The sequence below is a fragment of the Accipiter gentilis genome, chromosome 11 (genome assembly GCF_929443795.1).
Source record: "Accipiter gentilis chromosome 11, bAccGen1.1, whole genome shotgun sequence".
Taxonomy (NCBI): Eukaryota; Metazoa; Chordata; class Aves; order Accipitriformes; family Accipitridae; genus Astur; species Astur gentilis.
This window is the reverse complement of record NC_064890.1, coordinates 751870-778475: the sequence shown is the minus strand read 5'-3', so window position 1 is coordinate 778475 and position 26606 is coordinate 751870. Positions and strand designations below refer to the sequence as shown.

Here is a 26606-nt window from a genome sequence, read left to right as displayed (position 1 = left end):
GGGGGGCTGATGGGGGCCATGGAGAGGTGGGGGTGCTGGGGTGAGCGTCTCCAGCCATGAAGCCCCCAAATCCATGCTGTCCCCCTGCACGGCGGCAGCACCACCCTCCCAGCCCCCCCGGGGGTCTCCCCCTGCAGCTGCAGGCCCCCAGGAACAGCCCTGCACCCGAGTGCAGCCACCTTGGCCCCGTCCCCTCCACGGCCCCAGCGCTGCAGCTCCCCGGGGAGCGCAGCACGGCCCCTCCTGCCCCCAGCCCCCTCGCCTCCATCGGTGTCCCCAGTCCCTGCCCCACCGCCACTCTGCCATCCCCTCCTTCCCTGGGGGGCTGTGCTGGCCGTGGGGCGCAGGACCGGCACTCGGGCTGGGGGGCTCCCCACAGGGCGGGGGGCAATGCCGCCGGCCCCGCTGGAGCCCCCCTGGCCTGAATGTATTTGCCCTGCGAGAGGAAAACCCGTGGCCGGGGCGGCTGCCGGGGTCCGGCCCGAGTGTGGCACCGGGCAGGCGGCCGCCCCCGCTCCTCACTGCTGTGCCTGGTGATTTATTTTGCTTGCCGGCCCCGTATATCTGACCAGTGCTAGTTTAGTGACTATAACTCCACTCCGCTCTATGTACCAATATTTATCTCGTAACTCGAACGACAGGAGGAGTCCTGAGCAACTGACACTTGTACAAACCCTGGTTAAAGGTTCTCCCCTCACTGCCTTGTCATCCACTTGGTCTTTCAATAAAATATATGCTTGGTGTGACCGCGAGCCTGGGGATGCTCTGTCGGTGCTGCGGGAGCAGCAGGTCAGAGAGGGTGGGTCTGTGTGGGGTGCAGGGTGGGGGCACTGCACCCAGAAGAATGGGGTGCACTGCTGCATGCAGGGAAGGCGCGTTGCGGTCAGGAGTGGGGTACGCGAGCGTGCGTGCGGGGGCACGGGCTGCAGCAAGGGCTGTGGGGGTGCATGTGCAGGAGGAGTGGGGGAAATGTGGGGCACAGCTGGGTGTGCAGGGTGCATGGGATGGGTGGGCGTGCGTGGGGGGGGCTGTGTGTGCACAGGAGGAGCAGAGCACGCGGGGTGCATGGGGGGGTGGGTGTGTGTGCAAGAGGCATAGGGCATATGGGGTGCATGTGCATGGTGCACAGTTGTGTCTGCAGGAGATGTGGGGTGCTCAGCTGGGTGGGCAGGGTGCTGCGGGGTGCACCGCCGATGTGGCATGGCTCCTCCTGCCGCCCCCGCTCCCTGTCACCTCGTGCAGTCCGTTTCTGCTTGAGTATCACTGCCGCGCTGCAGTGCCCTGAGGTTTGGGGTGCAGCTTTCCAGCTCTGGAGGGGGGGCTGCAGTAGCCTGGGGGCAGCGAGCCGTTACCTCAGGGCAGGAGGACCCCGTGGCAGAGAAGCCGCACGGATCCGTGCTGGGTCCTGCCCTGTGCCCATGGCTATGAGGGAAGGAGGCATTAGTGTCACCGAAACGGGCAGTGCTGATGTGGCACAGAGACTGGAGCATCATGCATAGGGAGAGCTGGGCTCGGGGACGGAGTGGCACGGGGGCCACCAGGCTCAGGAGCGATGGCTGCGGGGACGGACGGGTACCGGGACCTCAGGGTGTGGGCACAGCGTGGCTGGGCTGGCGGCATGGCGGGGGGGGGACATGGGACCGGTGTGGTGGGTGGGAGGTGGTGGGAGCCCCACCAGCTTCTCGTGCCGGCTGCAGAGACAACCGGGGGGAATGGCTGCTGGGGGCTGCTGTGAGGCAGCCCCCCAGCCCCAAAACCCCATCCTTGATGCCCAGCTCCACAGGCTGTGTGGGAGGAGGGCTCTCTAGGGTGGGGGCTGCAACCCCAGCTTGGGCTCTGCTCTGCGGGGCATAGGAGCAGCAGCAAGGAGGGGCAGGCAGGAGCTGTGCTGTCCTCCCCAAACGTATCACAGTGGAGTGGGATGGACCCTAGAGAATGTGCCTGGGCACGAGGCCGAGGTACCAGCGAGCTCCCAGCACCTTCATGGGCCTTGGCGTCGGGAGCGGAGCCACCGCTGCAGGAGGTGAGCATGGACGTCCTCAGCCCCATCACACTGGGACGGGCTGCGCCACGGCCCTGGAGCTCAGCAGCATCGTCCCCCCTCCCCGGCGCTGCTGCTGGGGCTTGTGCTGGTGACCCAGCGCTGATGCAACCCTGGAGGCTGCTGCGGCAGCACCGTGGCCGGGCTCTCAGCGCCTGGATTGCCCCTTCTCCTCCGTCCCCTCGCCTGTTGTCCCCAGCTGGGGTGGCAGCTCCCTCCCAGCCCCCCCCTTGCCCCACAGCCCCTTGGCTGCTGCTGCCAGCTAGGAGCCAGCAGGTGATGGGTGAATAATGGTCACTTTATCGGCCGATGAATCTCACCGGGTAACAGATGTGCACCAGGCATAGCAGCCAATCATTATGCAACATTTGAATCTAATTGAGCCTTTTCCAATCAGTGCCAGTAACGCCGTCGAACCCAGTACACTGCTGAGCAGCTCGAGCATGTGCCAGTGGAAGGGTGATGGTCCTGGGGGGTCACTGGGGTGACCAGAATGCCTCCTGTGCTGGAAAGGCTGCCTGGCGTGGGGTTGCTCAGCTGGGGTCCCCCAGGACCCTGCACACCTCTCCTACCCTCTTCCTCTCCACTCCTTCACCCTCGGCTGCTGTTTCTCCCCCCAGGCAACCATGATGTCCAGGTTCGCCAGCAGCTGCAGACACCGAATGAGGCCTCGTGCCTTGTGTGTGTCCCCCCTGTCTCAGCTCTGGGCATCCAGCACCCAGGAACCCCAGTGCCATGTGGCCGGGACCCAGGAGCTGCTGTAATGTCCCTGCACCTCTGCTCCCACTGCTGCTCTGGCTGGGGACGGTGGCACCATGCCCCAGCCTGGGGTGAGACGCTGCTTGGTGCTGGTCGCTCTGCTGGGGCCTGGTGGGGCTGCAGCCGGGCAGACATATCTGTCTGGCACAGACGGCCCCAGCACCCTGCCCAGAGGCTGGCGGGAGCCGGGGCCGTCCCCAAATGCAGTCACTGTCCCCAGGGCAGGCAGCCAGACACGGGGCAGCATGGGCACAGATGGGCAGCGGCTCTGTGGGGTCCTGGCTCTTTCCACCCATGGCTCCAGTGCTGCTGCAGGAGGAGGTGCAAGAGACGGTGCCAGGGAGGAGGCAGAATGCGTCCCCAAGGACACCCAGTGCTCAGCACGAGGTGCCGCAGGGCCTGCACTGGCATCACTGTTCCCGAGAGCTGGCGTGGCCCCAACCCTGCAGCGGCACAGCTCAGGGCGACCCTTTTGCCTGGGTAAAAGTCCCGTATCAGCCTTGGAGATGGCGAGTGCTCCCAGCCCCTTGGCAGCCCACCTGTCCTGGGAACGGGGGCATGGCCACCGCTCAGCTGGGCACCCTGGGGCAGGGCACGGTGGAGGGCTTGGTGCTGGGGAGGGACACGGGCAATGGCATCGAGATGGGGTGCAAATGGGTCCCCAGGGGTGGTGGGGGCCCCATGAGCAGGGTGGGATGGGTGGGAGCCTGTGGTGCTGTAGCTGCTGGCACGCTCCCCTGCAGACCACCACGGCTGGCTTCACGGTGCCGCTTGCCAGCCCCGTGGCCATGGGTTCCCGGCTCTGCGGCCGGACCCTGGCCTGAGCACGTCTGTTCCTCCGAGAGTCCCACTTGGCCCTGGTCCCGTGGGGTGAGCCCCAGACGTCAGGCTTGGGGCGGTGCAGGGGACAGGCCAGCACCGGAGGGGACGTCGGTCGTGTAGATCACGGCCGGGGCTGGGAGCACGAGGGCCGCCCCCTCTGGCAAAGCCAAGCCTGGCACGGTGGGTCTGGGATAGCCCGGCTCCCCGCAGTGGGGCACCGGTCCTGGGAAGCTGCCACCCCCCCCAGCAAGGCAGCCCTGGGGCGCAGGGGGCTGACGGGTGCAGGTCTGTCCTGTGCCACCCTGCACGGACCAGCAGCCGTGGGGAGCAGCGAGTGGCCCTTGCCCCCCCCCCCCCCCCCCCGCAAAGTGCAGCAGGACGTGGCCCCTGCCCAGCCCCACTCCCCCGCCGCTGTCCCTGCCACTGGCTCAGGCCTAGGGGAGAACAGGAGCCCCAGTGGGCAGGAAGGCTGGCTGCCCACGCTTGTCCGTGGCCAGGGTGCTGGTGAATCCCCCATGGAGGGGCAGAGAGGCCCCAGACAGCAACCCCGGTCTGGGGGGTGCTGGAGCTGAGAGACACCACAGAACAAAGGAGAGCTTTCTTATAAATTTATTACATAATAATAATAATAATTAATAATAATAATAATATAATATAAGAAACATAGATCTCTGTGGGGTATGTGTATCACAACGTCAAGGGCGGGAGGCGAATGGCCACACCTCCATGACTCTGGAGAAGGAGAAATCTCCTCCGAAAATCCATACAAAATAAGGGTGAAGTCAAACTGACCTCGTAAAATTAAAAACAGAACAAAAACCCACAGGTGAGTCCGTCTGGGTAAGAAACAAGAGTGTGGATGTTCGAGCCGTGTGCGCGCGCGTGTGGTTGCACGCGTGTGTGCGAGGGCTGGAGCCGGTATATGCACATGCAGTGGGTGTGAGCGCGCGCCCGGGGGCGTGCGGGGGTGTCTCCGCGGGTGACACATGCATGCGGCAGTGAGGGCTGCCCACGGGCGGACAGAAAGAAAACCGCGCTGCACTTTGTCGCTGTTTAGAAATGGTTTTTGGCTGGCGAAGCTCTTTACCACCAGGAACAAAGTGCTTTGGGTTTTGTTTTCTCTTCTTTACAGTCAGAATTACAGACAGGAGCTGATGGAGAACAGGGATTGATGACATTAGTCTGGACAAAGGAAAAATACCAACAACTTTAAAAAAAAAAACCCCTTCAAAGCAAAAAAAAAAAAAAAAAAAGTGTATCCCTTTTTACAGAAGATAACCCAAGTCATTGAGAAGCCATGAGAATCACAGTAACCGCTGCACGCGGCCGGTCCCGGCGCCACCGGGACGGCGCGGCCGAGGGGTGCGGTGCTCGCTGCCGGCCGCGCCGCAGGCTCGTGGGGTCGGTTCCTCGCCCGCTACCGCTCTGCCTTCTCCTGGATGGCTTTTCAAAATGAAATGTCTCACTGGGTCTGGAGATGTTTGGAGCAGAGATGCCAATGCAGCCAGAATAGATACAGAGTCAGGAAAGCGCTATCTACACCTGGGGAAAATCCTCTTTGCTTCAGCTGAGAAAATAAAAGTAAAGTTAGCAGCAGCTGCGTTAGCGGGGCGGTTACGGTTCTGCCGGGGGGGTGGGGAGGGAATGGCCACAGAACAAGAGTTTGGCCCTTGGCCGTCAGGCAACCTGGGGTCCCCGGCGAAGGCGCCGCTGGGCACCGTGCGGGGGCGAGTGACCTGACCCTGGCCGGGTGCTGGGAGTGTGCGGGACGGGGTCACCCCGGGAGCCGGTGGTACCGCAGAGTGCAGGCTGTGCAGCCGCCCCAGCAGTGCAGGCTCAGGGGGGGGCAGATGGGCACAGGGTGGGAGCGGGCTCTCTGCGGCTGGGGAGGAACAAGCAGGTCAGTTGAAGGGGCCTCGGCACCCAGCACAAAACCACCCGCGGCACCCGAGGTGCCGCCCCAAAGCGAAGCATGTTCGCCTGGTGACCCACGCGGTGCATCCCGGGGACGGTGCTGTCTCCAAAGCCCCGAGCCCATGCTCATACAGCTCTGCCACGTGTGTGTGTCCGTGGCGGGCACAGCGGGGACGGGGAGGGCGCGGCGCTGAGTGGGAGGGTGATGAGGAGGATGAAGCTGTCGCTGCTGGGGCAGGGGAGCAGGTTTGCGGCAGACCCGGGCAGCCCCTGGGGATGGGGGTGATGGCGTGGCAGCGTGGTTGGAAGTTGCCTTCTTTTGTGTTACGCCTGACTGGGACGAGCCGTGGTGTCCCTGGGAGCGACGGCCGCGGCCGCCGTCCCGCAGGAGGGATCACGCAGTGTTTGCCAACACAGGTACGGCTGCAGCTGCTTTGTGATGGAAGCTGGGATGCACGGCGGGGCGGCACGGCCGCTGGCTCTGCCAGAGCAGAGCGGTGCATCCACCATTTCCAGCCCTTGCAAGGAGGATTGGAGCAGAGGGGGGAACTGGGGAGGAGGAGGAGGGCTCCTCAGAAATGGCAAGAAGGCGTCCAGCTTTCCTGGTCCCAGACCGAACTTTCTGCAGAAAAGTTGCACTCTGCAGACTTCTGGCCTCTTGCGGCAAGAGGCGGGTGCAGGCGGGTCTCTTAGTTGCCCCAGAAACAGCTGCAGAAGGGGCACAGACCCCGGGTCCACCCGGCGTGAACCCATTGAGCAGCCTGCACTCAGGCTAACACACTGTCACACTTCCACCAGCAGCGCCCGCTGGCCGCCCCGAGGGGCTCGCGCGGGGCCGGGAAGGAGGGTCACGCCGAGGGGCTGCGGTGGCTCCTCGGGGGCAGCGCTCAGCAGAGCAGCCCACCGCCCCGAAGGGAGATGGGGCAGCTCTGCCGGCCACGGGCTGTGGGGCTGCGCTGGGGTGTGAGGACCACCGGGGTCTCCAAGGGCCACCAAGGTCTCCGAGGGCCACCGGGGTCTCCAAGGGCTGCCGGGGTCTCCGTTACCTGCGGGTGGGGTGGGGAAGGAGCCAGCAGCGTGATGGGAATGGAGCACAGCAGGGGAAGAGGTGAAAGGAGTGGCAGTGGGACGAGCCGGCTGGGCGGGCAGGGCTGGGGCGTGCGGAGGGGCTGCAGGGCGCTGGCAGCGTGAAGCGGGGCCAGGGGCTGCGCAGCCGGGGATGAGACATCAGTGCTGCAGAGGCTTGGCCAAGCCGCAGCGTGCGGACGCCCAGCATGCTCTGGCGGATGCTGCGCCGCGGGGCCGCCCGTGCCCGCCGTGCCCCCGCAGCAGGAGCTGGCCCCGGAGGACCCAGGGGATGGAGCCTCAGCGGGGATGGCCGGGGGGGTCTGCAAGCATGTGGCAGCAGGGGCCAAAGCCAGCCAGACAACGGGCACAGGTCCCCCGTGGCACACCGCGGGCTGCAAACGAGCATTTCCACATTAGCAGGCGGCTCCTGACCAACCTCATAAAAGCAGCACAAGGAACAAAAAGCCAAACGAATTCCTAGGAAATCCTGATCTCTACAGTCTGGGGAAGAGGCTGCACAGCACCGACCCGGGGACATGCCCAGGCCACCACGTGCAGCGGGGCCTCCTTGGGGACTGTGTTGTGGCAGACCCAGCATGCGGCGTGCCCACAGGGATGCAGAGGAGCTGGATGCTCACTGGAATCCTGGGATGTGCCGGTGTTGCTTCGTCAGGCACAGAGCTGGAGAAGCAACATCAGCCTGGAGAGCCAAGCTCCAGTCGCGGGGGACAAGCGGTGAGTTTGGTTCGCGGCCAGGTGTCTGCGAACAGCACCAGAGGTGCGGGTGCTGCAAAGCGTGCAGGAGGCGACGGAGGGGCAAGGTGAGGGGACGGCTGGAGCTGGGGGGCTCTGGAGGGAGCCAGCGTGGGGCCAGGGAACGCAAGAGCAGTGGTGGCAGTGGCTGTGCTGGCAGGCGAGGTGCAGCCACACCAGTAGAATGGGACGTCTCTGGAGCAGCATCGTCCCTGCCTGTGCAGGACCATGCCAGCAAGCCCTTGCAACCGGAGGGTGCTGAGTAATGCCAGCATGGGCAAAGGAGCTGGAGCCCGGGCAATAGGGGGTGGAGGGGTGCTGAGCCAGGGCGCAGGGCGATAGGCGGGTGCATGCATCTGCGCATGCTGCTGCACATGCTGCTGGCCACGGGTGAGGCGTGCAAGGGCTGGCGGGGTGGATTCGAGGGGTGAAGGCACCAGGTAGGCAGGAGGGATGAAGGCGGGAGGTGCGCAGGAGGGGTGAAGGTGCCGGGTATGGAGGAAGGCGTGTGGCGGGGGGCCAAAGGGGGTGAATGGAGGGGGTGGGGATGCGTAGCAGCAGAGGGGTGATGGGCCAGTCTGCGACTACGGGGTAGGGAGGTGGAAAGGGCAGGACCTGGTCCACGGCGTCCCGCTCCAGGTCACGTGGGATAGTGGCGGTGTTGGCACAAATGGGGCTGGGGGGCACCTGATGGGGTGCGATGGTACACCTGGTAGAGCAGGTGGTGGGGTTCAGGCAGACGCAATGGCTGCTATCATGATTCGGATGCCTCTTGGCTCACCAGGTTATGGGGCGTGAGGCCCGGGGTACCCTGGGGCACGGACCGCAGGCCGTTCGCTTGCCGGTCCAGCTTGAAGCCCCTCTCGCCGTCCCTGGGCACCCGTCCCAGCTGAGAGCAGCGGGATGGGCGGCCTGGGAGGGGGAGAGGCTGCGAACCCCCAGGGCCCGTCGGCTTCCGGAGAGCTCTGGATGGAGCCACTTGGGCACGTGCCCAGCAAGAGCTCAGGGAAAAGGAGACGGCACCACAGCGCGTCAAGATCCGTCCCGGGGAGGGCCTGGTGCGCCGGCACAGGTCAGGATCCGTCCCGGGGAGGGCCTGGTGCGCAGGAGGGGCTGCCACCCCCACCCCGGGCCTGGGCCTTTTCCCTGGCTGAAGGTTGTAAAGGTTCGGAGATGTGTGAGGGTCAGAAGGAACCTCCTTGTCCTTCTCTCTAGCACCAGAAGAGTTAATGCCTTCGTGGGGGACTCAGCTTTTTGGGAACACCGGTCACCAAGCCATCCCCTCCCGAGCTGGCGGGCCAAGCCCTCGCCATCCCCGAGCTGGGGCATGGCGAGGCCGGGGGACGGTGTGGCGAGGAGTGGGGCACGCGGGGCACCAGGCACCACGCTGGGGGGGGGACGGGGATGCCACCTCCTCCAGCGCCGGGGCTGGCCCGGGTCACTCCGGCTGCCCCGAAGCCGACGGGCGACGGAGCGGCTTCCGCCGAGCCCTGCTGCCCCGGTGCCCTCGCGGCCGCGGCACCGCCGGCCCTCGGTCTCCCCAGCGGCGCGGCGGGAGCCGGCCTGGCCCCCAGACCTGCACGCTGGCCTCCTCCGGCTCCCCGACGGCCGCTCCGGAGGAGCAGCCCCACTGGGACCTCATGACCGGGCCGGCGGTGCCAGCGCGGGGCTGTGCCGGTGGCAGCGCGGTGCGAGTGCTGGGCGTGATGGTGGCGGTTGCTCCCCGGGAGCGGAGGCAGGAGAGGGACCTGATGCCACAGGGCCTGCGCCTGCCAGAGGCGCTGGGTTCTGCGGGGTGGTGGAAGCGCCAGCTCCATGCGTCTCTGCCTGGCGGGGGTGGAAGACTCGGTGTGTCCCAAAAACCAAGTTTTGTTTTGTGTTTCTAAATCTTTAAAATCCAGAGTGTCTGAAAGGAGCTGTTGGGTTTTTTTTTGTGGTTTTTTTTTTAAAAAGACTTTAACATTCATTCAGTCAGTCGCTAAAAACTCCCATGAGCCATGGGCGTCCCAGGGGAGGGGTGCAGGCACCGCCTCGCCAGCATCTCAACAAGTCTAGAGATATATAGATTTAGTAAAATTATAACAAAATCAGGTGGCTATAGCTATAGATATAGATATATAGATATTTGTTCTCTCTTTTCAAATATATAGCTGATTAAAAAGATGCAAAATAAGGATGACTAGGACAGAGTGGGAATCCTGTAGTTCAATATCATCTCTTGTAGATCATCAGCTGCTCTCTATATAAATGCATGGAGATTATATATTATCCATCAATGTGTCCCCCTTGGAAACAAGACCCCAAACCAAGAGGAAATAAAACATCTCCCTCCCCCCTCCCCCCCAACCGTTGGCAAAGCGTTTTCTGCTGGATTCCCCACCAGCCTCCCTCCGACATCCCCAAACATGCTTCTATCCATGCGGTTTCAGTCCCTCTCTCACCGGGGCAACCGAGGGCGACAGGCAGAGCAGCAGCACAGAGTCCAGGGCTAGTCTCTCTCTCTCGCGGGAATCGCTCTTCTGGCTTGCACGGCAAGGCTGGCTGCTCCCTGGGGCAGCTCTGCGTGGGAGGGAGCGGGTCTGGGCATCACCGCAGGCTGGGACTGCCCTTCCACGGAGACCTCTGCACGCTGGAGCCCTTTCCCTCTGAGCACCAGCAGGATGACCCGGCTCGGCCGGCCACCTCCGACCCCGGCGGGGACAGCCTGCGCGGGGCCGGGGCCGCCACCGTGGCCGTGGTGCCTCCTGCCTGCTCCTCCCGATGCGGGCCGAGTGCCGGCACCTGCCTGCCTCCTGCAGCAGCCTTCGCCCTGCCGTGCTCCCATCACGCCTGCCGGCTCGGAGCAGCTCAGGGTCTCCACGCCATGGGCCGCCCCAACCTGCCCGAGACGCGGCCGGCGGCACGCGCCTGGCCCGCTCACCTCCCTGCCGCGCTCCAACCGGCGTCTCCCTGCCTGTCACACCTGGGCAATGTGGCCAGCGCTTGGCCTACAGCTGAAGCCCTCTCCCTAGCCTGGGCTTGGCTCCTCACTGCACCGCTGGCCCTGTCCCACTCCCCACCCCAACCAGGTGTTGCCCTTCGACCACGGGGAGCCCGGGCTCGGCAGCACGTGGTGCCTCGGCCCCTCCGGCCACCAGCGACGCCCCCGGGGAAGAGCACATCAAGCGATATACAGGCCAGACTCTCTGGGAGGAACAGAAACGAGGATGTATTTCATGCAACATTCCTTGTCCCGAAGGCGTCGCGGGGCTGGCGGGGCCGAGCGGGGGTCTGCGTGTGCGTGGCACGCCGGGGCGGTGTGGGAGCGGGCGGGAGCCTCTCGGCTCCGCGCCCTTCAGTGCAGTGCTCAGAATAGAAAGAGAATCAAAGTGGGTTTTATTAGTCTAGTAGAAATGCCCCCCCCCCCCCTCCCCGTGGTGGCTCTGGAAGAGGCCAGTGCTGCCTGGGACGGTCAGCTGTCTACCAGCTGCTTGAGTGCCCGCTCAATGTTCATCCGGTGCCCAACCCGGGTCACCCCCAACTCCACAAAGTCCTCCTTGGTGAGGGCAGGCAGGTGCGTGCCCTCTATTTCATGGTCCTCAAACTTGTCTCGGTGCTCCACCAAATTGATGCTTTCCAGCCAGTCCCCGACGTCGTACTTGTTCCACAGGTGGAGGGGTTTCTGCATGAAGGGCCGAGGCGGGTGGAGGGTGTGCAGGGGTGGCCCTGGAGAGGGGGACGGGGACGGGGAGCGGCTCCGGGCGCTCACGCTCCTCACCACAAACCGCACCTCCTTGGGCTCGTGTGGGATGGAAAGGCTGGAAGATTTGAGGATGGTGGGAGGGGTCAGACCGTAGGGCCGGACGGTGCTGAGGGGCTCTGTCCGATCCAGAGCCGGCTTCACGGGGCTGGGGGTACGTCGGGTTACGGGGTAGCGACTGCCAGGTCGGACTGTGTAGGTGGTCCCGGAGCTCCGCTGGGAAATGGTGCTGAGTTCTCCTAAACTACTGAAAAGTCTGCAGAAAGAACGGTACAGCGAGAGAGAGAGGAGAGAGAGCAGAGGGCAGGGGTGAGGCGGAGGTCCCCAGACACAGGAGCACACACACAATATACATGGGGGGGGGGGGCTGCTGGAGGGCTGGGCCAGCCTGAGACAGGAGGGGGCTCTGCAGCGCTCGGGGGACACGGCTCGGAGCACTTCAGCTAAGACTTGCTTGCAAGCCCTGCCAGGGCTGTTCCAGAGGAGGTAGAAGAGGTTCAAGCAAGTATCTCCGGTTCCCAGCCAAACCTGCCCTAGCTGCCACGGCTCTGAAGCCCATCGAGACCTACCAGGGATGAGTGTGGCCCTGCAGCCCGCTGGGTACACATGAAGACTCACTGCGGCTGAAGACCCTGCACCTTGCCCTGCCTCGGCTGGTCAGGAAGAAGCTGCCGCAGAGCTGCACTGAAGCCCACCAGCCCCACCTCCCACCGGGAATGCCCCCGTCTTCCCTCGCTAACCGTGCTACCATCGGCATGGTCTCAGGTCCCGCCATGGACTCGGAGCAAACCAGCGCTCCCGAGAACATTGGCCAGTCGGGGCAGAGCCCCTTCCCAGGAGAAGAGGGAACCTTCCTGCATCTCCCCAGAGAGTGGTGTGGGGACGGGAGGATGGTCATGCCACCCCAAGGATGGAGGCAGCAGGGTCAGATCATCACCCGATGGCGGTCAGCCCTTTTGTGTGGGCTGAAGCAGCCCAGAGGTGTATGGACTGGTCTTCCCCTTGCACTGTGCCATGTCTGCCTCCCTGGCTTGCTCCTGTGCTGTGGTGGGCACAGGCTGTGGAGGTGGGCAGGGGGCAGCCCTTCCTGCAGCGCACGGCTCTGCCCGCTCGCCATGACGAGAGCCTCTGATGGGGGACAAACCGCGCCACAAGCACGCCTTCCATCTGCCCTAGCCTCTTGCCTTTATTGCCTCCCCTGGCATAAACAAGTACTCTGGGTATGCGAAAAAAAAAGGGATCTAGAACCTCACAGGGCAAGATGATGGAAGATGAGTCCTTTGAGCGCAATGAGCCCCAGCCTGGGAGGCCTCAGGAAGGCATTGCTGCTGCCCGGCCCTGTTCATGCCCTGCTTTCGGTACTCGCACCGACTGCTGACTGCGACTGGGGATGTGACTCCGACCGGGACAGACCTGGGGCTTCCGTATGGTCTCTCTGTCCTGGCAGCGAAAGCGAATGCAGCAACCTGAATCCACCCCGGGGCTGTGGTTGCTGCTCTGTGGTAGCCTCTGATTGAGGCTGGTGGGGTCTCAGCTCTGAGGAGGGCTCTCAACAGGGGCCCACGTCCTGCAGCAGCTCAGGGGCCTGGATGCTTCCACAGCAGAAATGCTGCAGCCCTGACCGACCGTGAGTGGGGAGGAGGGGTCCCCTGCTGTAGGGCTGCACAGTCCTGGGCCAAGAGGCACGGCATTACGGGGGCTGGGTTGCTTATCTCTGTGCTAAACAGTCCATGACCACTCATTTGGGTCAAGCAATGTCAGTTTGCTCGTCCTCCAAACTAATCGATAAAATGCAACAGAACTGCAGCTCCCTGGTGCCTGGATGTGACGTCAGTTAAAAAACAAGCAGTCCTCCGGGCTGTCATCACGGTGTCCCGCGTGCAGCCCAGCGCAGCCTGGCACCTCTGCTTCTCTGCCACCCCCCAAGCTCTGCCCTCCCATCTCAGGTCCCTCCTGCTACAGCGGACACTCTGGAAACCTGTTGCTGGCAACAGGAGTCCAAGGGCTACAGGTAATGGCATAGACCTGCTGCCACTAATGCGCACGCGGCACAAGATCCACACCTCTGGGAGGTTAATAAGCACTAATGATTTCTTAGCGAGATGGCTCCGAGAAGATCAGCTGAATGTGGACATGAAGCTGTTCATAGTCTGTGGGCTCAGGCACATTTCCTCTTATTCTTATTTTCCTGCCACCTTGGCACAGAAAGCAAGAGCATTATAAAGAAGCATGACGATGAATCACATTTGGGAAGCTCCGTCACTACAGAATAGGAAGAGCTGAATGACCTTGAGGGCTGCAGTACAAGAAGCAGAACGAAAAGTGACAGTACAAAATACGGCGTCCTGCTCAGAGGGCTGGCAAAGGCTCTGGTCTCTACTGGAAGTGATGAAGGGAGAGAAAGTTCTGGGTCTACTAACAGACCCCGGGGCAGGGGTGACTGGGAGGCACCAATGTGGCACAGCCACGGAAAGGCAAAAGAAACACTGCAAGATCTAAGGTGTGTATTGCTGGCAGACATAAGGATGCATTCATGTCACCATAGGAGACACTGCTACACTCTCATTTAAAATTCTGAGCACAGGTCTGGTCACTCATGTTCAAGAAAGGTAAATGCAAACAGGAATGGCTGCAGAAACAGCAGCCAGCGTGCCAAAGGCTTGTTTAACCTGCCCCAGGTGGGACAGAGGGGGAAATTGCTGTCAGAGTCTGTGAAAGGAGAAGAGAGACTTAAGCTGGTGCGTACTGCAGAGACCTGCAGCAGCCCTGTGCAAGCACACTCACCGAGGTGGTAGATGCCCAATGGCTGTCTGGCAGCACAGCCTTTGCCAAAGTGGAGATGCAGGTTGCACAGAGACCCACATCATGTGGCAGGCTGTGCTGCAAGGCCTCCCTGCCACTTGGCTTTTTCGTTTGGTGGCTTACAGGGTCTGGGAAGTTGGTTATTCCTGTTCTTGGGGAATGTGATTGCTGGAACCACACATGAGAAATAAGCTGTGTGCCCAAGCTTCCAAGGCTGGTATGTCCTTGCAATGATGAGACAGTGGTGCCACGGCAGACCTGTCTGGGCACAGCTGGTCAGCAGATGTAATCTGTAGGTCTGTTCTCCTCTGCAGAGCACCAGCTTGGTCAGTGCAATGCACTGTTGGCAATATACTGTTGGCTCTCAACACCTTCAGCAGCCCTGTTCTGCCAACCATGTGTTATGTTGCAGACAGCACAGCAGTCTTTAATGTCCTGTCCAGCTCTGGAAGCTGACTTCATTACGGGCCATCAGTCCAATTATTCAGTCACAGGCACTTCATTCTGCTCTGAAGCCAGGTAAGTTTTTCTGGATGTGATCGTTCAGAAGTGGCACCTCAGCACGTTATCCCTTCCACGGAATTGCACATTATGCACAGCGACAATATCTGCTTAGAGGGTTTTTTCCTGGATCACCGTTCTTCTTCATTGTAGGTTCACGTTGGCACATCATGTGTTTTGCCCAATGAACACACACCGACAGAGATGCGTACCAGGCAGCTGTAGCCAAGCTGAGGCCAAGTGCTGCTATGTTTTAGGATGCTGCTGTGGAAGATTTCAGCTTTGTCAGGTTTCATGAACACTATGGCATTGTCCACTTCTCTTTTAGGCAACATCAAGTCAATGTTAATAAGAAAAATGAAATGCTTTCTTCACTTTACATTTCTGGTGGTGCTCCAGCTGGTCCTTGGAAGACTAGCAGCCCAGAGGTGGTGGGATTGCTGGTTGCCACAGGTTTCTCTGTGAGTTGGGATGTGGCAGCTCTAATCACTCTTGTAGGGCTGCCTTCAAGCTTGTTGTCTTTGAACATGTGCAATCCAGGCTCTGGCAGCTCTCAACCCCTGTCCCGCAGTGCTCATTGGTGGCAGTCTGTTGGCACCAGCAGTTGCAGTAGATCGATTGCCTGGATTGCTGCTTTAGTGCAGCCAGAAAAACTAGTCTTTTGAGACACAGAAGACAAGGCCTGATTCGTGCACCACAGCACACATGTGGAACTGACTGGAATCAGCAAAGAGGGAGAACAGGTCTCATGGGAAGCAGGCTCACAAGCAAAGAAACACCAGCTTGATGAAAAAAGTTCTAACCAAAGAAAGAGGGATTATGCATTTGTAGGACAGCTAATTAAGCCTTCTGGGAATACTTTTACTGAAGGTATTAAAAAGCAGGTTTCTTGAATAAGTCACTAATGGATGAGGATTCTTCCTTTGAACCCTCTATCTCAGTCCAAATTTCTTTAAGAGTAACAAAGGCAATGACTGATTCAGCAACAGAGGTAATGCACTTCTCGTCACTCCAAAGAGAAATGCTTTGCTTTTGCTCAGCAAGGCTTTCATGTTGCTGCTGTTGGCTTCCAGGTGTTTTCGTACTGGCCTTCAAAAGCATCTCCATTGCTTTTCATTAGAACTGCATGAAGGACTTGCCTCCTGTGATGAACAACCTTCGCTAACTGATGAGTGAGACACAAGACTGCTCTTGTGATTCTCCATTGGTGCTCAGTGCACCTAAAGGCTCTGACATCACGCTTGGCGCTATCTGTGACCATGGCCAGGCTATGCTTTAGGGCCAGGGCTGGAGACTAATCGTCTCTCTTTATTTGCCTGCAATGCAGACGGATACTTTGAGGCTTCCTGCTTAGAACGGTGCATGAACAGATGACATGACACCTCTACAGTTCCCATTTTTGGAAGGTTTTTTTCTTCCAGAATTGTCTCACGAGATCGGTGCTTGAAAAGGGAGGACAAGGGGGAGGAGTATAGAAAGGAAAGAAAGTCTCTCTGGAGAGCCTCCAAACCAAAAATTAGAAGCACTTGTGCTATGTGTCACCATGGAAATGACATGACCGCCAAACAGGACATAAACTCACTGGCACGAGCAGCACGTTCTCACACGCCGCTTCGCAAGCGAGAACGGTGTCCAGGGGAAAGCACTTCCCGTCCCCTGCCTGCGCCCCAGCTTCTGCTGACAGGCTCCGTTCAGATGAATTTTCTTTTGGTGGATGTCTGGTGAAGGGGTATGGGCCTGTTTCAAAAGCTGGAAGGAAATACGCTTCTTCACAGAACCTTGAGGAAGTCCCATTGACCAGAGGGCCAAGCAAAGCCTCATCACAAGGAGCCAGGAAAGTCCTTCTCTCCCCAGAGCTGGATGCTCTGCCCAGGCAGTCAACCCCCAGGATGAGAGGCAGCACCACAGCCACCCTGCTCCAATAGTGGGCATGGCACCAGTGGCAGATAGAGCTGTGTTACTGGGAGATTGATGAGCTGCTCTCAGGGACCATTTGCCAACCCACTGCTCTTCCTTAACTACTGAATTTTGGCAAGAAATTTGTTCCTGGCTCTCAGCAAAAGAATCCAAAGAGAGGATAAGCTTATCCCCATAAAGAAAGCCCACAGGGAAAAGGGTGCCCAACAGCGCGTGAGGCTTATCTGAAGAACTATTGAGAACAAGGTTTTTCACTGAAGGCGATCTAATTTCCTGCTGTCATTTTTTCTTAGGACTCTACTAGTGCAGCCAGTACTTTCATTAGGGAAGATAAATCTGTCACTTCTGAGTTCTTCTCTTTCACAGTAGAATAACAAAGGGATGCTGCGAGGGAACACCTGCAAAACTGATACAAACGAGTGGGGTTAATTGTACCCAATGTACTGTCCCTCCTGAAGGCAATGAGTAACTCCACCAGCATCTGGAGGGCTGATCATGCTGAAGAAGCACTGGAAGAGCTCCTCTTCAGATGAACACAAGAATGAGGAAACCAGGAGAGAACTGTTAAATTTTGTAACTCTAAGGGCTGCTACACTTCTGTATGGAGTCTCCTGAGCAGAAATAAATGCAGAACCTATGGGCAGCGCTTATGCGTGAAGTCGTACAAATCAGGCAGCTTGGTCCTGCGAATCATGGTCTGCAAAGATCGGTTACCTCAGGCACAGCTCTTGTGTTCTTGGCACATGTTGGACTTACAATGCACAGACAGCTCAGCAGTGCTGAACACGTGCAACTGGTCTAATGTTTCCCGAAAGAGCTTTCACAGGGGTCAGAGACTTTATGAAGGGGCTCAGCAACTGCATTGTGCATAAGCAATAAAGCTGATGTTTTCCAAAAGCAACTGCTGTACCGCACAAGCACAGTATAATCAGTGGGTACCTCCATGCATGAAACAGCTCTGCTGCAGCAATTCAGACTAGTGTGCCACCTGCCTAGGAATCCCAGGTAAACTTCCCAAAACTTCAGATTCTGCCCAGATGACATTTCCATTGGAAAGGTATGCATTTTGGGAAGAACTCAGAAGTAGGGCACCTCTATACCCCTTTTCTGACAAGGATGGCTCCTTTGGACCAGACTGCAGGTCTGTTCCCTTCAGGCAGGCGGTCAGTAAGAGTGCCAAAAAAGATCAAGTGGATAACCTGTTAACTTGGTGTTTGGGAAAACAGCCCATACGGCACCAGGCAGGAAAGCCTTCCAGACACTCTGCGGTGTGGTGGGTAAGGCGAGCCACGAGGCAGTCAGGCAGAAGGAGGCTAAGGGGGGGGTATCTGCAGTGCTTCACCTTGCGCTGGCTCTCCAGCAAATCAGCTGCACCCAGCTTGTGCCGGGGCCATCACTGAGGAGGAAGCTCAGCATCCAGAAAGCAATCCCTCTTCTTTTCCTTCCACAGCCCATTGAGTTGTTATAGCAACCAACATGCTTAGGTCTAAGCCTAATATTTGGCAAGTGGCAGCCCACTCTTGATGCCTGTCTTGGCTTGCAGTCACTGTCCGGGTGCTCAGCAAAGTGGTCCCCATAACACCACAGAACTCCTGTCTTCAAGGAGGAGGACACAGGGAATGACAGGCTGGCCAGCCTTACATCAATCCCTGGGACGATGATGGAGCAGATCATCCTGGGATGATGATGGAGCAAATCATCCTGGTAACTATTTCCAAACATACTGAGGACAAGAAAGTGATTGGAAGTGGACAGCATGGCTTTACAAAAGGGAAATCATGCCTGACCAACCTGGCAGCCTTCTAGACAACCTGACTAGGTTGGTGGGTGAGGGACAAGCAATGGATTTTGTTTATCTTGACTTAGCAAGGCTTTCAAAAAGTGTCTCCCATAACATCCTCACTGACAAACTGGTGAAGTATGCACAGGACAAGCGGAAGGTGAGGTTGATTGGGAACTGGCTGAACTGCTGGACTCGAAAGACTGTGGTCAGTAGCACAAAGTCCAGCTGGAGCCTAGTGACTTGTGAGGTACACAACCCCCCTGGGGTTGCTATTGGGACCAACACCTCTTAATGTCTTCATTAAATACCTGGATGATGGGGCAGAGGGTATCCTCAGCCAGTGGAGATAACACGCATTTTGTGCAGATGACACAAAATAGAGGAGCGGCTGATAAACCAAATGGGTGTGCTGCCCCTCAGAGTGTCCCCGACTGACCGGAGGAATGAGCCAAGAGCAATCTCATGAAGTTCAACAAAGGGAAATGCAAAGTCCTGCACCTGAGAAGGTGGGAACAACCTCACCCACCAGTATATGCTGGGGGCTGACCAACTACAAATCAGCTTTGCAGAGAAGGACCTGGGGCTGCTGGCAGACACCAGGTTAAATGCGAGCCAGCAACGTGCCCCTGCAGTAAAAAAGGCTGTTGGTGTCCTGTTCCATTAGGAACAGCATTGCCAGCAGGTCGAGGGAGGTGGTCCTTCCTCTCTGCCCAGCACCGATGGAGCATACCTGGAGTACTGTGTCCAGTACTGGGCTCCCCAGTACAAGAGAGACATGGACTTACTGGAACGAGAGTCCAGTGAAGGGTCACAAAGATGATTAAGGTATTGGAGCATCTGATGCAGTAGCAGAGACTGAGAGAACTGGGACTGTTCAGCCTGGAGAAGAGAAGGTTCAAGGGGACTTCATCAGTGTGTATAAATACCTGATGGGGGGAATAAAGACGATGGAGCCACACTCTTCTCAGTGGTGCCCATGACAGGACAAGAGGCAATGGGCACAGACTGAAACACAGGAAATTCCATCTAAACATACAAAATCCCTTCTACACTGTGAGGGTGACCGAGCACTGGCACAGGTGGCCCAGAGAGGTGGTGGAGTCCCCATCCTTGGTGATATTAAAAACCTGACTGAAAAATGTCCTGGGCACACTGCTCTAGGTGGCCCTGCTTGAGTAGGGAGGAGGACCAGATGATCTCCAGAGGTTCCTTCCCACATCAATCATTTTGTGAGTCTGTGAATTCAGACTGTGGAGAGCCAGCGCAGACCTGCCATCAGCCAAGAGCAAATGCCCCGATGAGAAAGTAACAACGTGCAGAAGCCCATTATTCCAGGTCATTCCTTTTTGCTGGAGCTACCCAGTGGCAGAGCCCTCTAGGAGGCTTTATGCTGAGAGCGCTTGAGCTGATAGACCTTCCTCTGGACCTTCCTCCAGACCTTTCTGCCAGTGTCCTCGACCTTCTTTGGTGCACATGCAGCAAGCAAACAGAAACATATTCCTGCAGCACCATCAATGCCCAACTTTCCCTGCCAGCCCCCACCATTTCAGTATCAGCTTTTATTCCTCAGTGCCTGTGGTGCACTGGAGTCATCAGGAACATTGCCACCATCAGATGGCCACAGTTCATGGGGACTGTGCTCTTTGGCCTGCAGAATCAGCTTTTGCCCTCCATTGCCCATCTCTTTACATTTATTAGGACTGAACTTTCTCTGCTGTCATGCAGGTCACTCATTTAGCTTGGCAAGTTTCCCTCTAGCTCTTCACTGTCCTCTCTAAGTTCAGTGTCCCCCAAAACTTCATGTTTTCTGCAAATCATGAATTCTCATTAATCATGGTGCTTTTCACACGATTAATAAATCTATTAAATTAAATGAGACCCTACTACAAAAATACCTGTCTGCTATTAACCTTCTTCCACAATGAAAACTGACAAGCTATTTCGACTCTTCATTTCTGGTATTTTTTTCTCTGTAAAACATGTTCAGACTGAAGTCTTACTTCTTGCTCTGAAAGAATTCCTCAATATTAATAATCTCTCTCCTATGTCTCCGATGCCCAGCTCCTGAACTGCAGTCTGTAACAAGGACTGCTGACTTTGCTTCTGAGAGAGGGGCAGCTGGCAGGAGAGCACAAGCTTGCCTGCCCAGGAGTGACTTTCCTGAGGACTGTCGAGTGTGGAACAAACATGGCTCCCTCGAGCCAAGCATCTGCAGAGCCAGAGCATGCTGTGTTCAGCTCAAGTCTCAGGGCGGTGTCTAACCATGGATAAGACAACAAATCACAGCCAATCCACTTGTAATTTTCTGTCTGGTGAGGGGAATGCTAAGGAACCCAAAGCATCCCTCACACATCGCTGGAGGCACTCAGCCACCATGCAGGCAGCACACCAAGACTTCAGTCCCCAGATGAGTGCAGACCTGCCAACGCTGACGAAGTGGAAGATACTCAGGGCAATGAAACAGTCTAGAGGACAAACCATCCTGCCTGAAGGCATGTGTACCACTGACACACCTCTGCACTGGGGACTAGTTAGAGCCAGTGTCTCCCGCGTCCATGTCACTCCATGGTACAATGCAAACCTTTTCTTCTTCCAGAAAAAGGAGGGGAGAGATTTCAGTTTCTACATCTAAGTGAAGTCCTTCTAGATTTCTTCAGTCTGCTTGGGATCTTAATTCCTTCTGCTTATTGCAAGAGCAGACAAGAGAGGAAGTCCTAGAACTAGCGCAGATTCAGCATCTTCCTTGACACTGGGGATGACAAAGAGATGGGAAAGCTGATTCCTACAGCTTAAGCAGCAAGTGAACACATAGCAACCAACGGTGTGAAACAGCTCTGTGCTGCTATTTGGATGTTCAGCAAGAGACCCTCATTTAACAATGCCAGTTTTTAATAAACCCTAATGCCAGATCACGTAGGGCCAGCGAAGTTTGTAGATCACACTTGAGACTGCAGGAGAGTAGTGCAGTGATGCGGCCAGAAGCTCCCTGAGCACAGGAGCTACAAGTGGGAGAATGCTTTACAGTACAGCTGTAGACAATTACTTTTGAAAACCAGAGTACCATATTAAGTTGCTTAAGCTGTGACTTCCTACATGCCGTAGCATGGGGCAATAACTCCTAAACTGCTGCTGGGCTGAGCTGCTATGGCTACACTGCATGGGCAGCACCAGGTAGGCTTTCTGGTTGGGGTGAGTGCTGGAAGCAGCCTGTGTGTGTTACAGTCGGGTGTCAGGAGAACAGCCACCACAGCAGATCCTGGCAGCGCGGGTTGAACTCTGGTCTGACCTGCACAGCCAGCTCAGCTGGCCTGGAACATCGGAGAGGAAGGTTAGGGGTCAGGGAACACCATCACACACAGAAGACATCAACTATGAAACGCTGTGCAGTCTAGCGGGGACAGAAACATGAACAAGTCCGTGGAAGGCAAAGGCAAGCAGACATGAATGGAAAATAAGGCACATGTGCCAGGTTGGAAGATGATGTGGACCCAACTGAAGCAACAGGGGAAGAACTGTCCGTTCCAGCTCTGGATGCTTTCAAAGCACAGTGGTCAGCTCTGGGTGCACTTCTGGGAAATGCCTGAAGAGACAAACAGTGGGGGCCTGAAGCTCTTCTCACCCGAGAAGCATCTCAGGCTGACCTGGATGAAGCTGCACTAGGTTTAATGAATGATTTTCTGGATTCTTGTCTAATCACTTTAAGCAGAGTAGAAAAATCCACTCCAAAAAGCTGTGGTGGCTGTCACTGTTTTACCTCATTATGGGAGGACAAAGCTGAAGATCTAAGCAATGGGATGGTATCACTGATGAAACTGTTGCTCCTGCATTTCCTCTCTCATAACAAATAACAGTTTTCCTCTTCTTCACTCTGTCTAAATTCCTCCACATGGAAATAGGGCCTACCCCTGCAGGTGTGGACTGATGGAAAAGAAGCCAAGAAGTTGTGACTTTTCCTTGAGCTGATGTGGGGAAGCAGTGTGTGTGTTTGGGGCAGGGGGGCGGAGGAAGGACAAGATGGGGAACCCTGGCTGGTGCCTGGATAACAGAAGGATGAAGCTGCTGCTCTGAGGCTTTGGGTTTTGTTGCAGTGCAAGGTGCAACCGAGACAGAGTCCTGAACTGGCAAGATGCTGAAAGGACGATATTCACCTATGGACTGTCCACTGCCCCAGGTCCTCCTATGAATGCAGTACCTTTCTTATGGAGACTTCCCACACCAGCCTGTCATGGTCAGATGAGAGCAAATTGCAGTTTTGCTGGGTTTGTTTATTTTTTTTGCTCTCCCAAATGGTGTATAAGACATTATCCCAATAAAATATAGAGGCTGGATTTGGGAAAAAAACAGCCAGCCATGAAAACCCTGGAGGTATAATCCCTTTTGTGGCTTCTCAATGTAATGTCTCCTTCCTGTTTCAAAACTGCCTTTTTTTTTCTCTCTCTCACTCTGTAATTCTCCTCTTCTCTCCGATCACACTTCTGCAGCCGTAACAGTAGTCATTCTTGCTGTTCACTGCTAGAGCATTTTCCCCTGACCTCAGAAGACTAATTGACCTTCCTAGCTCACCACATTGTCCTACAGACTTCAGCAGGACCTGTCTTTGGGGTTAGAACAGCCTGTCCTATCTTCTCCTGAGCTCCTGGCTCACACTCACAGGCGTCTGACCTGGAGCAGAGTGCCCCTGTGCTCAGCAGCCTCTGCACAGAAGATGACAGGATGGTGACAGCCACCAGCTGCTCGCAGAGCTGTGGCATTTGATGCCCAGCTGTCATTTACTGGCCCTCTGGTAGCACCTAAAGGCTCGGAAGTGAGGTCCTAGTCCACAAAGTGCCCAGAAAAGAAGGACTTGGCACTCTTCCTATTTCTTGTTCCTTGCTGGTCTTGGATGACCTGGGGGAGGGCATATTTGTTTTTCAGTACCTGATTCCCAGCTCTGAGAGCCAAGACAGTGCATCCCTTCTGTCATCCCCGATGGTGGGCACTGCGCAGGCTATGTGAAGCCCTGGGGACACCACCATGTGCCCTGCACTGGAGTACGTGTGGGAGAGCAGGGGACCATGGCTTCATGCAGCCTGCATCGTGCTTACTGCGAGTGCTACGGGCAAGAAGAGAGCGGTGTGTGTTGCTTGAGAAACACTGGGCTTGCCTCTTGCTGCACTGGAGCCCCGGGTGGTTCCCTGAGACTCAGGCAGAGGGACCGTGGCTGTCCGGACACGGAGGTTCAGTTGAGCCGTTTCATTGCTTTCCTTCAGACCCAGCTCGCCTTGTGCATCTCACCGACGACTAAAACCTGAGCCTGGGTTATGGGCTCCGCTTTCTGCCTGGTGCCAGTGCTGGGCTAGGTGCAGGGCCAAGCACCCTCTTCGTGCGGAGGAAAGCAGGTCTGAAGCTTTAGATTTTAGGTGAGAAATTTTGTTGCAGGGGAGGAGGGCCACAGTCTGCAGTGAATGCTTGACCCTCTGTGCAGCTAATGAGCAGGGAAGATGGCCAATCGGTGTTTTAACTGTGATGGCACAGAAGGTTAATCTACAGGGTCAGAAGACAGCTAATTATTTACACAGAGCTAACCCCATGCCTCTAGCCAGCAGCAAGCACTTGTGCATCTGAACTGATGGTGCCTTAGACCTGTTGTAGCATTGAGTCTCCTCGCTTGTGCACCCTAAAAATACCCGGGATTTACAGCACCCCTCCCTTCCAGGGAATTAAATGCAAAAACCTGTGCTAAGAAAACGTTAAAGGTGCTCAGCTAAGCAGGCACCTGTGAAAGCCAGCATGGATTACATATCGAGGTTCATCGCTGATCCTTTTGGACCAAGACAGCAGCTAACCCTAACCCTAACCTCTTCAGGAAGCAAACGGGAGTAACACCCCACTCATGACGGGCCCCAGGCAGAGGCAGCGCCTGCTGTTTCCCTCTCCTGCTTGTGTTTACGTAGCCCGCTCGCACGCTGAGCACAGCTACTGGCAAGGGCTCCCTCCGCCACTGGGCAGTGCAGGCAGGCGCGGGGAGCGATGGGGAGAGTGGGGGGCACGCAGCCCGCTGCAGCACCCTGAGCACGAGCATGGGGCTGCAGCCCGCGGGAAAGTACCAGCCAAGGCTCTGATGTGTTCACACTTGCTCCACTGGAGCCCGTCTGCAGCCTTGGGCCCCTCATCAGGGCTGCGCTCAGCGCTCCCACGGCTGCGCAGGGTGGCTGCAGCTTACGCTCGGAGTCAGGCAGGGATGCTGGGCGCAGGCGAAACAATGTCCAAAGCTTTCACACAAACAGGGCTGTGCAACAGAGAGGAAACATCAGCTGACAATCACGGTCAGTCAGATGGTGCTGGAGGGGAGCAGGCACTGCCATTGTCTGAAACGCTGGCTCAGCGGAACAGGGACAAGCCGGCTCCCATTCAGTGCAGCCAGCCATCATCCCCAAATGCTTTCTGACCAGCTGGTGCTGCCACTGGGGCTGCTGGCCAGCGTCCTAACAATGTGGGGGCAGAAAACAGACTGAGCAGACTAAATTTGCCCTGTCCTGCGCCAGGTAGCACAAAGCTGAGGGATGAGCCAAGTGCCCTCAGTGCTAACACGGGCAGCAGATCTCCCCTGGGTGCAATCCTGAACACTCAAGACGGTCTGCGACACCAGCAACAGGACTGAATGCATGAAGACATGGGCATATGCAATGACATGAGGACCCTCCCACTGCTGACCACACGCAAATGAAGCAAGATTTGGTGTGCAGAACCTGAGGCATGAATCTCTCCGCCCAGCTCTAGCCAGAGCAGTGCTCCGTCTCCAGCCAGACCTATGGGCTCTACAACCTTTTGCTCCACCAGAAGGACCGAAGTGGGCCAGATGGCTTCCGAGTCTCCCACACCTCTGCTTAAACCAGCCGTGTGTTACAGTCTGGGACTGGAGCAGAGCTGATCCCTGTGGAAGGCATCCGTGCGGCTGTCTGGAAAGCGGTACGGCAGCCACCGCCAGCCCAGCCGTGGTGCAGGGCATCTGGCAAGAGGAGTTTCCTAGCGCTGCCATTCTGCTCTCCCGGGACTGGCCCTGTTCAGCTGGGCACCGGGAAGGGGATGCAGACTCGGAAATTCAGCACTTGGCAGAAAATGACAAGTAAAATCAAACATGAGACTGCCCAGAGCTCTGCGTGGGCTCTGGGGTTGCGTTCACATGTGGAAGCGACACAGATGTAGGTAGCTAGTTTCATACACACTACAGCTAAAAAAAACAGGACAGACGGACAAACACGGAAGAAGCACGACCAAGACCACACAGCTTGCCATGCACACTGGGGAAATTCGCCTGGTATGCACCCGGATCAGGGGGCACATGCCACAGCTCAAACCCTCCAGTGCCCCTCCCAGGCCTGCAGGTCACCTCCTGGTGAGGAGAGGGATCCTGCCACTCAACACAAGTGACCTCGTGCAGACAGGCATGGCCTCTCTCAGGGTCTCACTGCCTGGCCCAGCCTGGTGAATGCACATAGCTCATCAGCCACAGGCTTGCGAAGGGATTCCAGCAACTCTGGTAGCAACTGAGACCTGCTGGGGACGTGGCCAAGGAGCTCTACCAGCAAGGACTCCTCCAGCAGCAACCATTAACCAGTTTGGGAGAAGAGGGGTCAGTTTCCTGTACCCTGATTTCCCTACACCTCTCTCAGGTAAACACTCATCCACCATTTAGGTTTGTGCCAACAGTGACTTCCCTGGGGGACACCCTGAGTCACCCACCATGGGTCACCAGGTGGAGCTCCTGTGGCTCCGGGGTGCCTGCCCGAAGGCAGCACTGCCCTGCTGGTCTCTTCCAGGCACCCTCCCACCCCCCGCTGGTCAACTGAGCCCCAGCCTGGGACGGCTGTATGATCTCAGGGTAGCAAGAGCGCAAGATGCTGCCGCCTCTGCCTCATGGGATTTTTGCTCCAGAAGGTGACCTAGGGACAGCCCATGACTGGGAAGTCAGGAACCCGCAGGGAAGGGGGAGCCTTGTGCATCGATTGCGGGGGGGGGGGGAAGCTGCTGGGGCTCATAAAGGGGATGTTGCCCCCCAGGGTGGCAGCCGGCTCAGCCCCATCCTTGCTGGGGTCTCTCCCCACGGGGCTGGGTTGCGCCAAGGGGGCCCTGCCCCTGCACAGCCCTTGCTGGATGTCCCCCAGGGCAGCCGCGACGGGGGCACGCGGTCTCGTCCGGGCTACGGTACAAATCCCATGGGAGCCGGAGGGAATTTCCTCAGTCGTCACCTACGAGCAGCAGCACACGACATCACAGCACAGGGACACGGACATGCTACCGGGGCACACCAGGGCAGGAGGGGGACACTCACATGCCAGAGCAAGCGCCGCTGCCCGCTCTCGGCCAGCCGGGAGAGCGGGAAGCGGGACCGGCACGGGCGCGGGGAGACGAGGTGAGTTTGCTATGGGATGAGAACATGCTCACTTACACAACTCGCCCACCCTCCGGAGGCCAGAGGCGGTTCTAGACAGAGCAGCGCGGACATGCAGATGGAGAGCAGGAAGAGA

At 57.7% G+C, this 26606-nt stretch overlaps 1 protein-coding gene across 10 annotated transcripts in view; it reads right to left on the bottom strand.

Annotated features, from left to right (window-relative positions):
* Window positions 1–10340: 10340 nt before the first annotated feature.
* The window catches only part of SHANK3 (SH3 and multiple ankyrin repeat domains 3), a 383319-nt gene continuing 367053 nt past the window's right edge, over window positions 10341–26606 (bottom strand). For 8 of the 10 annotated variants that reach the window (XM_049813564.1, XM_049813569.1, XM_049813570.1 and 5 more), the window contains one exon: window positions 10341–11352. In XM_049813564.1, the coding sequence (XP_049669521.1) occupies window positions 10809–11352 (544 nt within the window). In that variant the 3' untranslated portion in view covers window positions 10341–10808. Of the gene's footprint in view, window positions 11353–26527; window positions 26563–26606 lie in introns of all 10 variants that reach the window. The other 2 variants (XM_049813574.1, XM_049813575.1) reach the window with 2 other exon arrangements.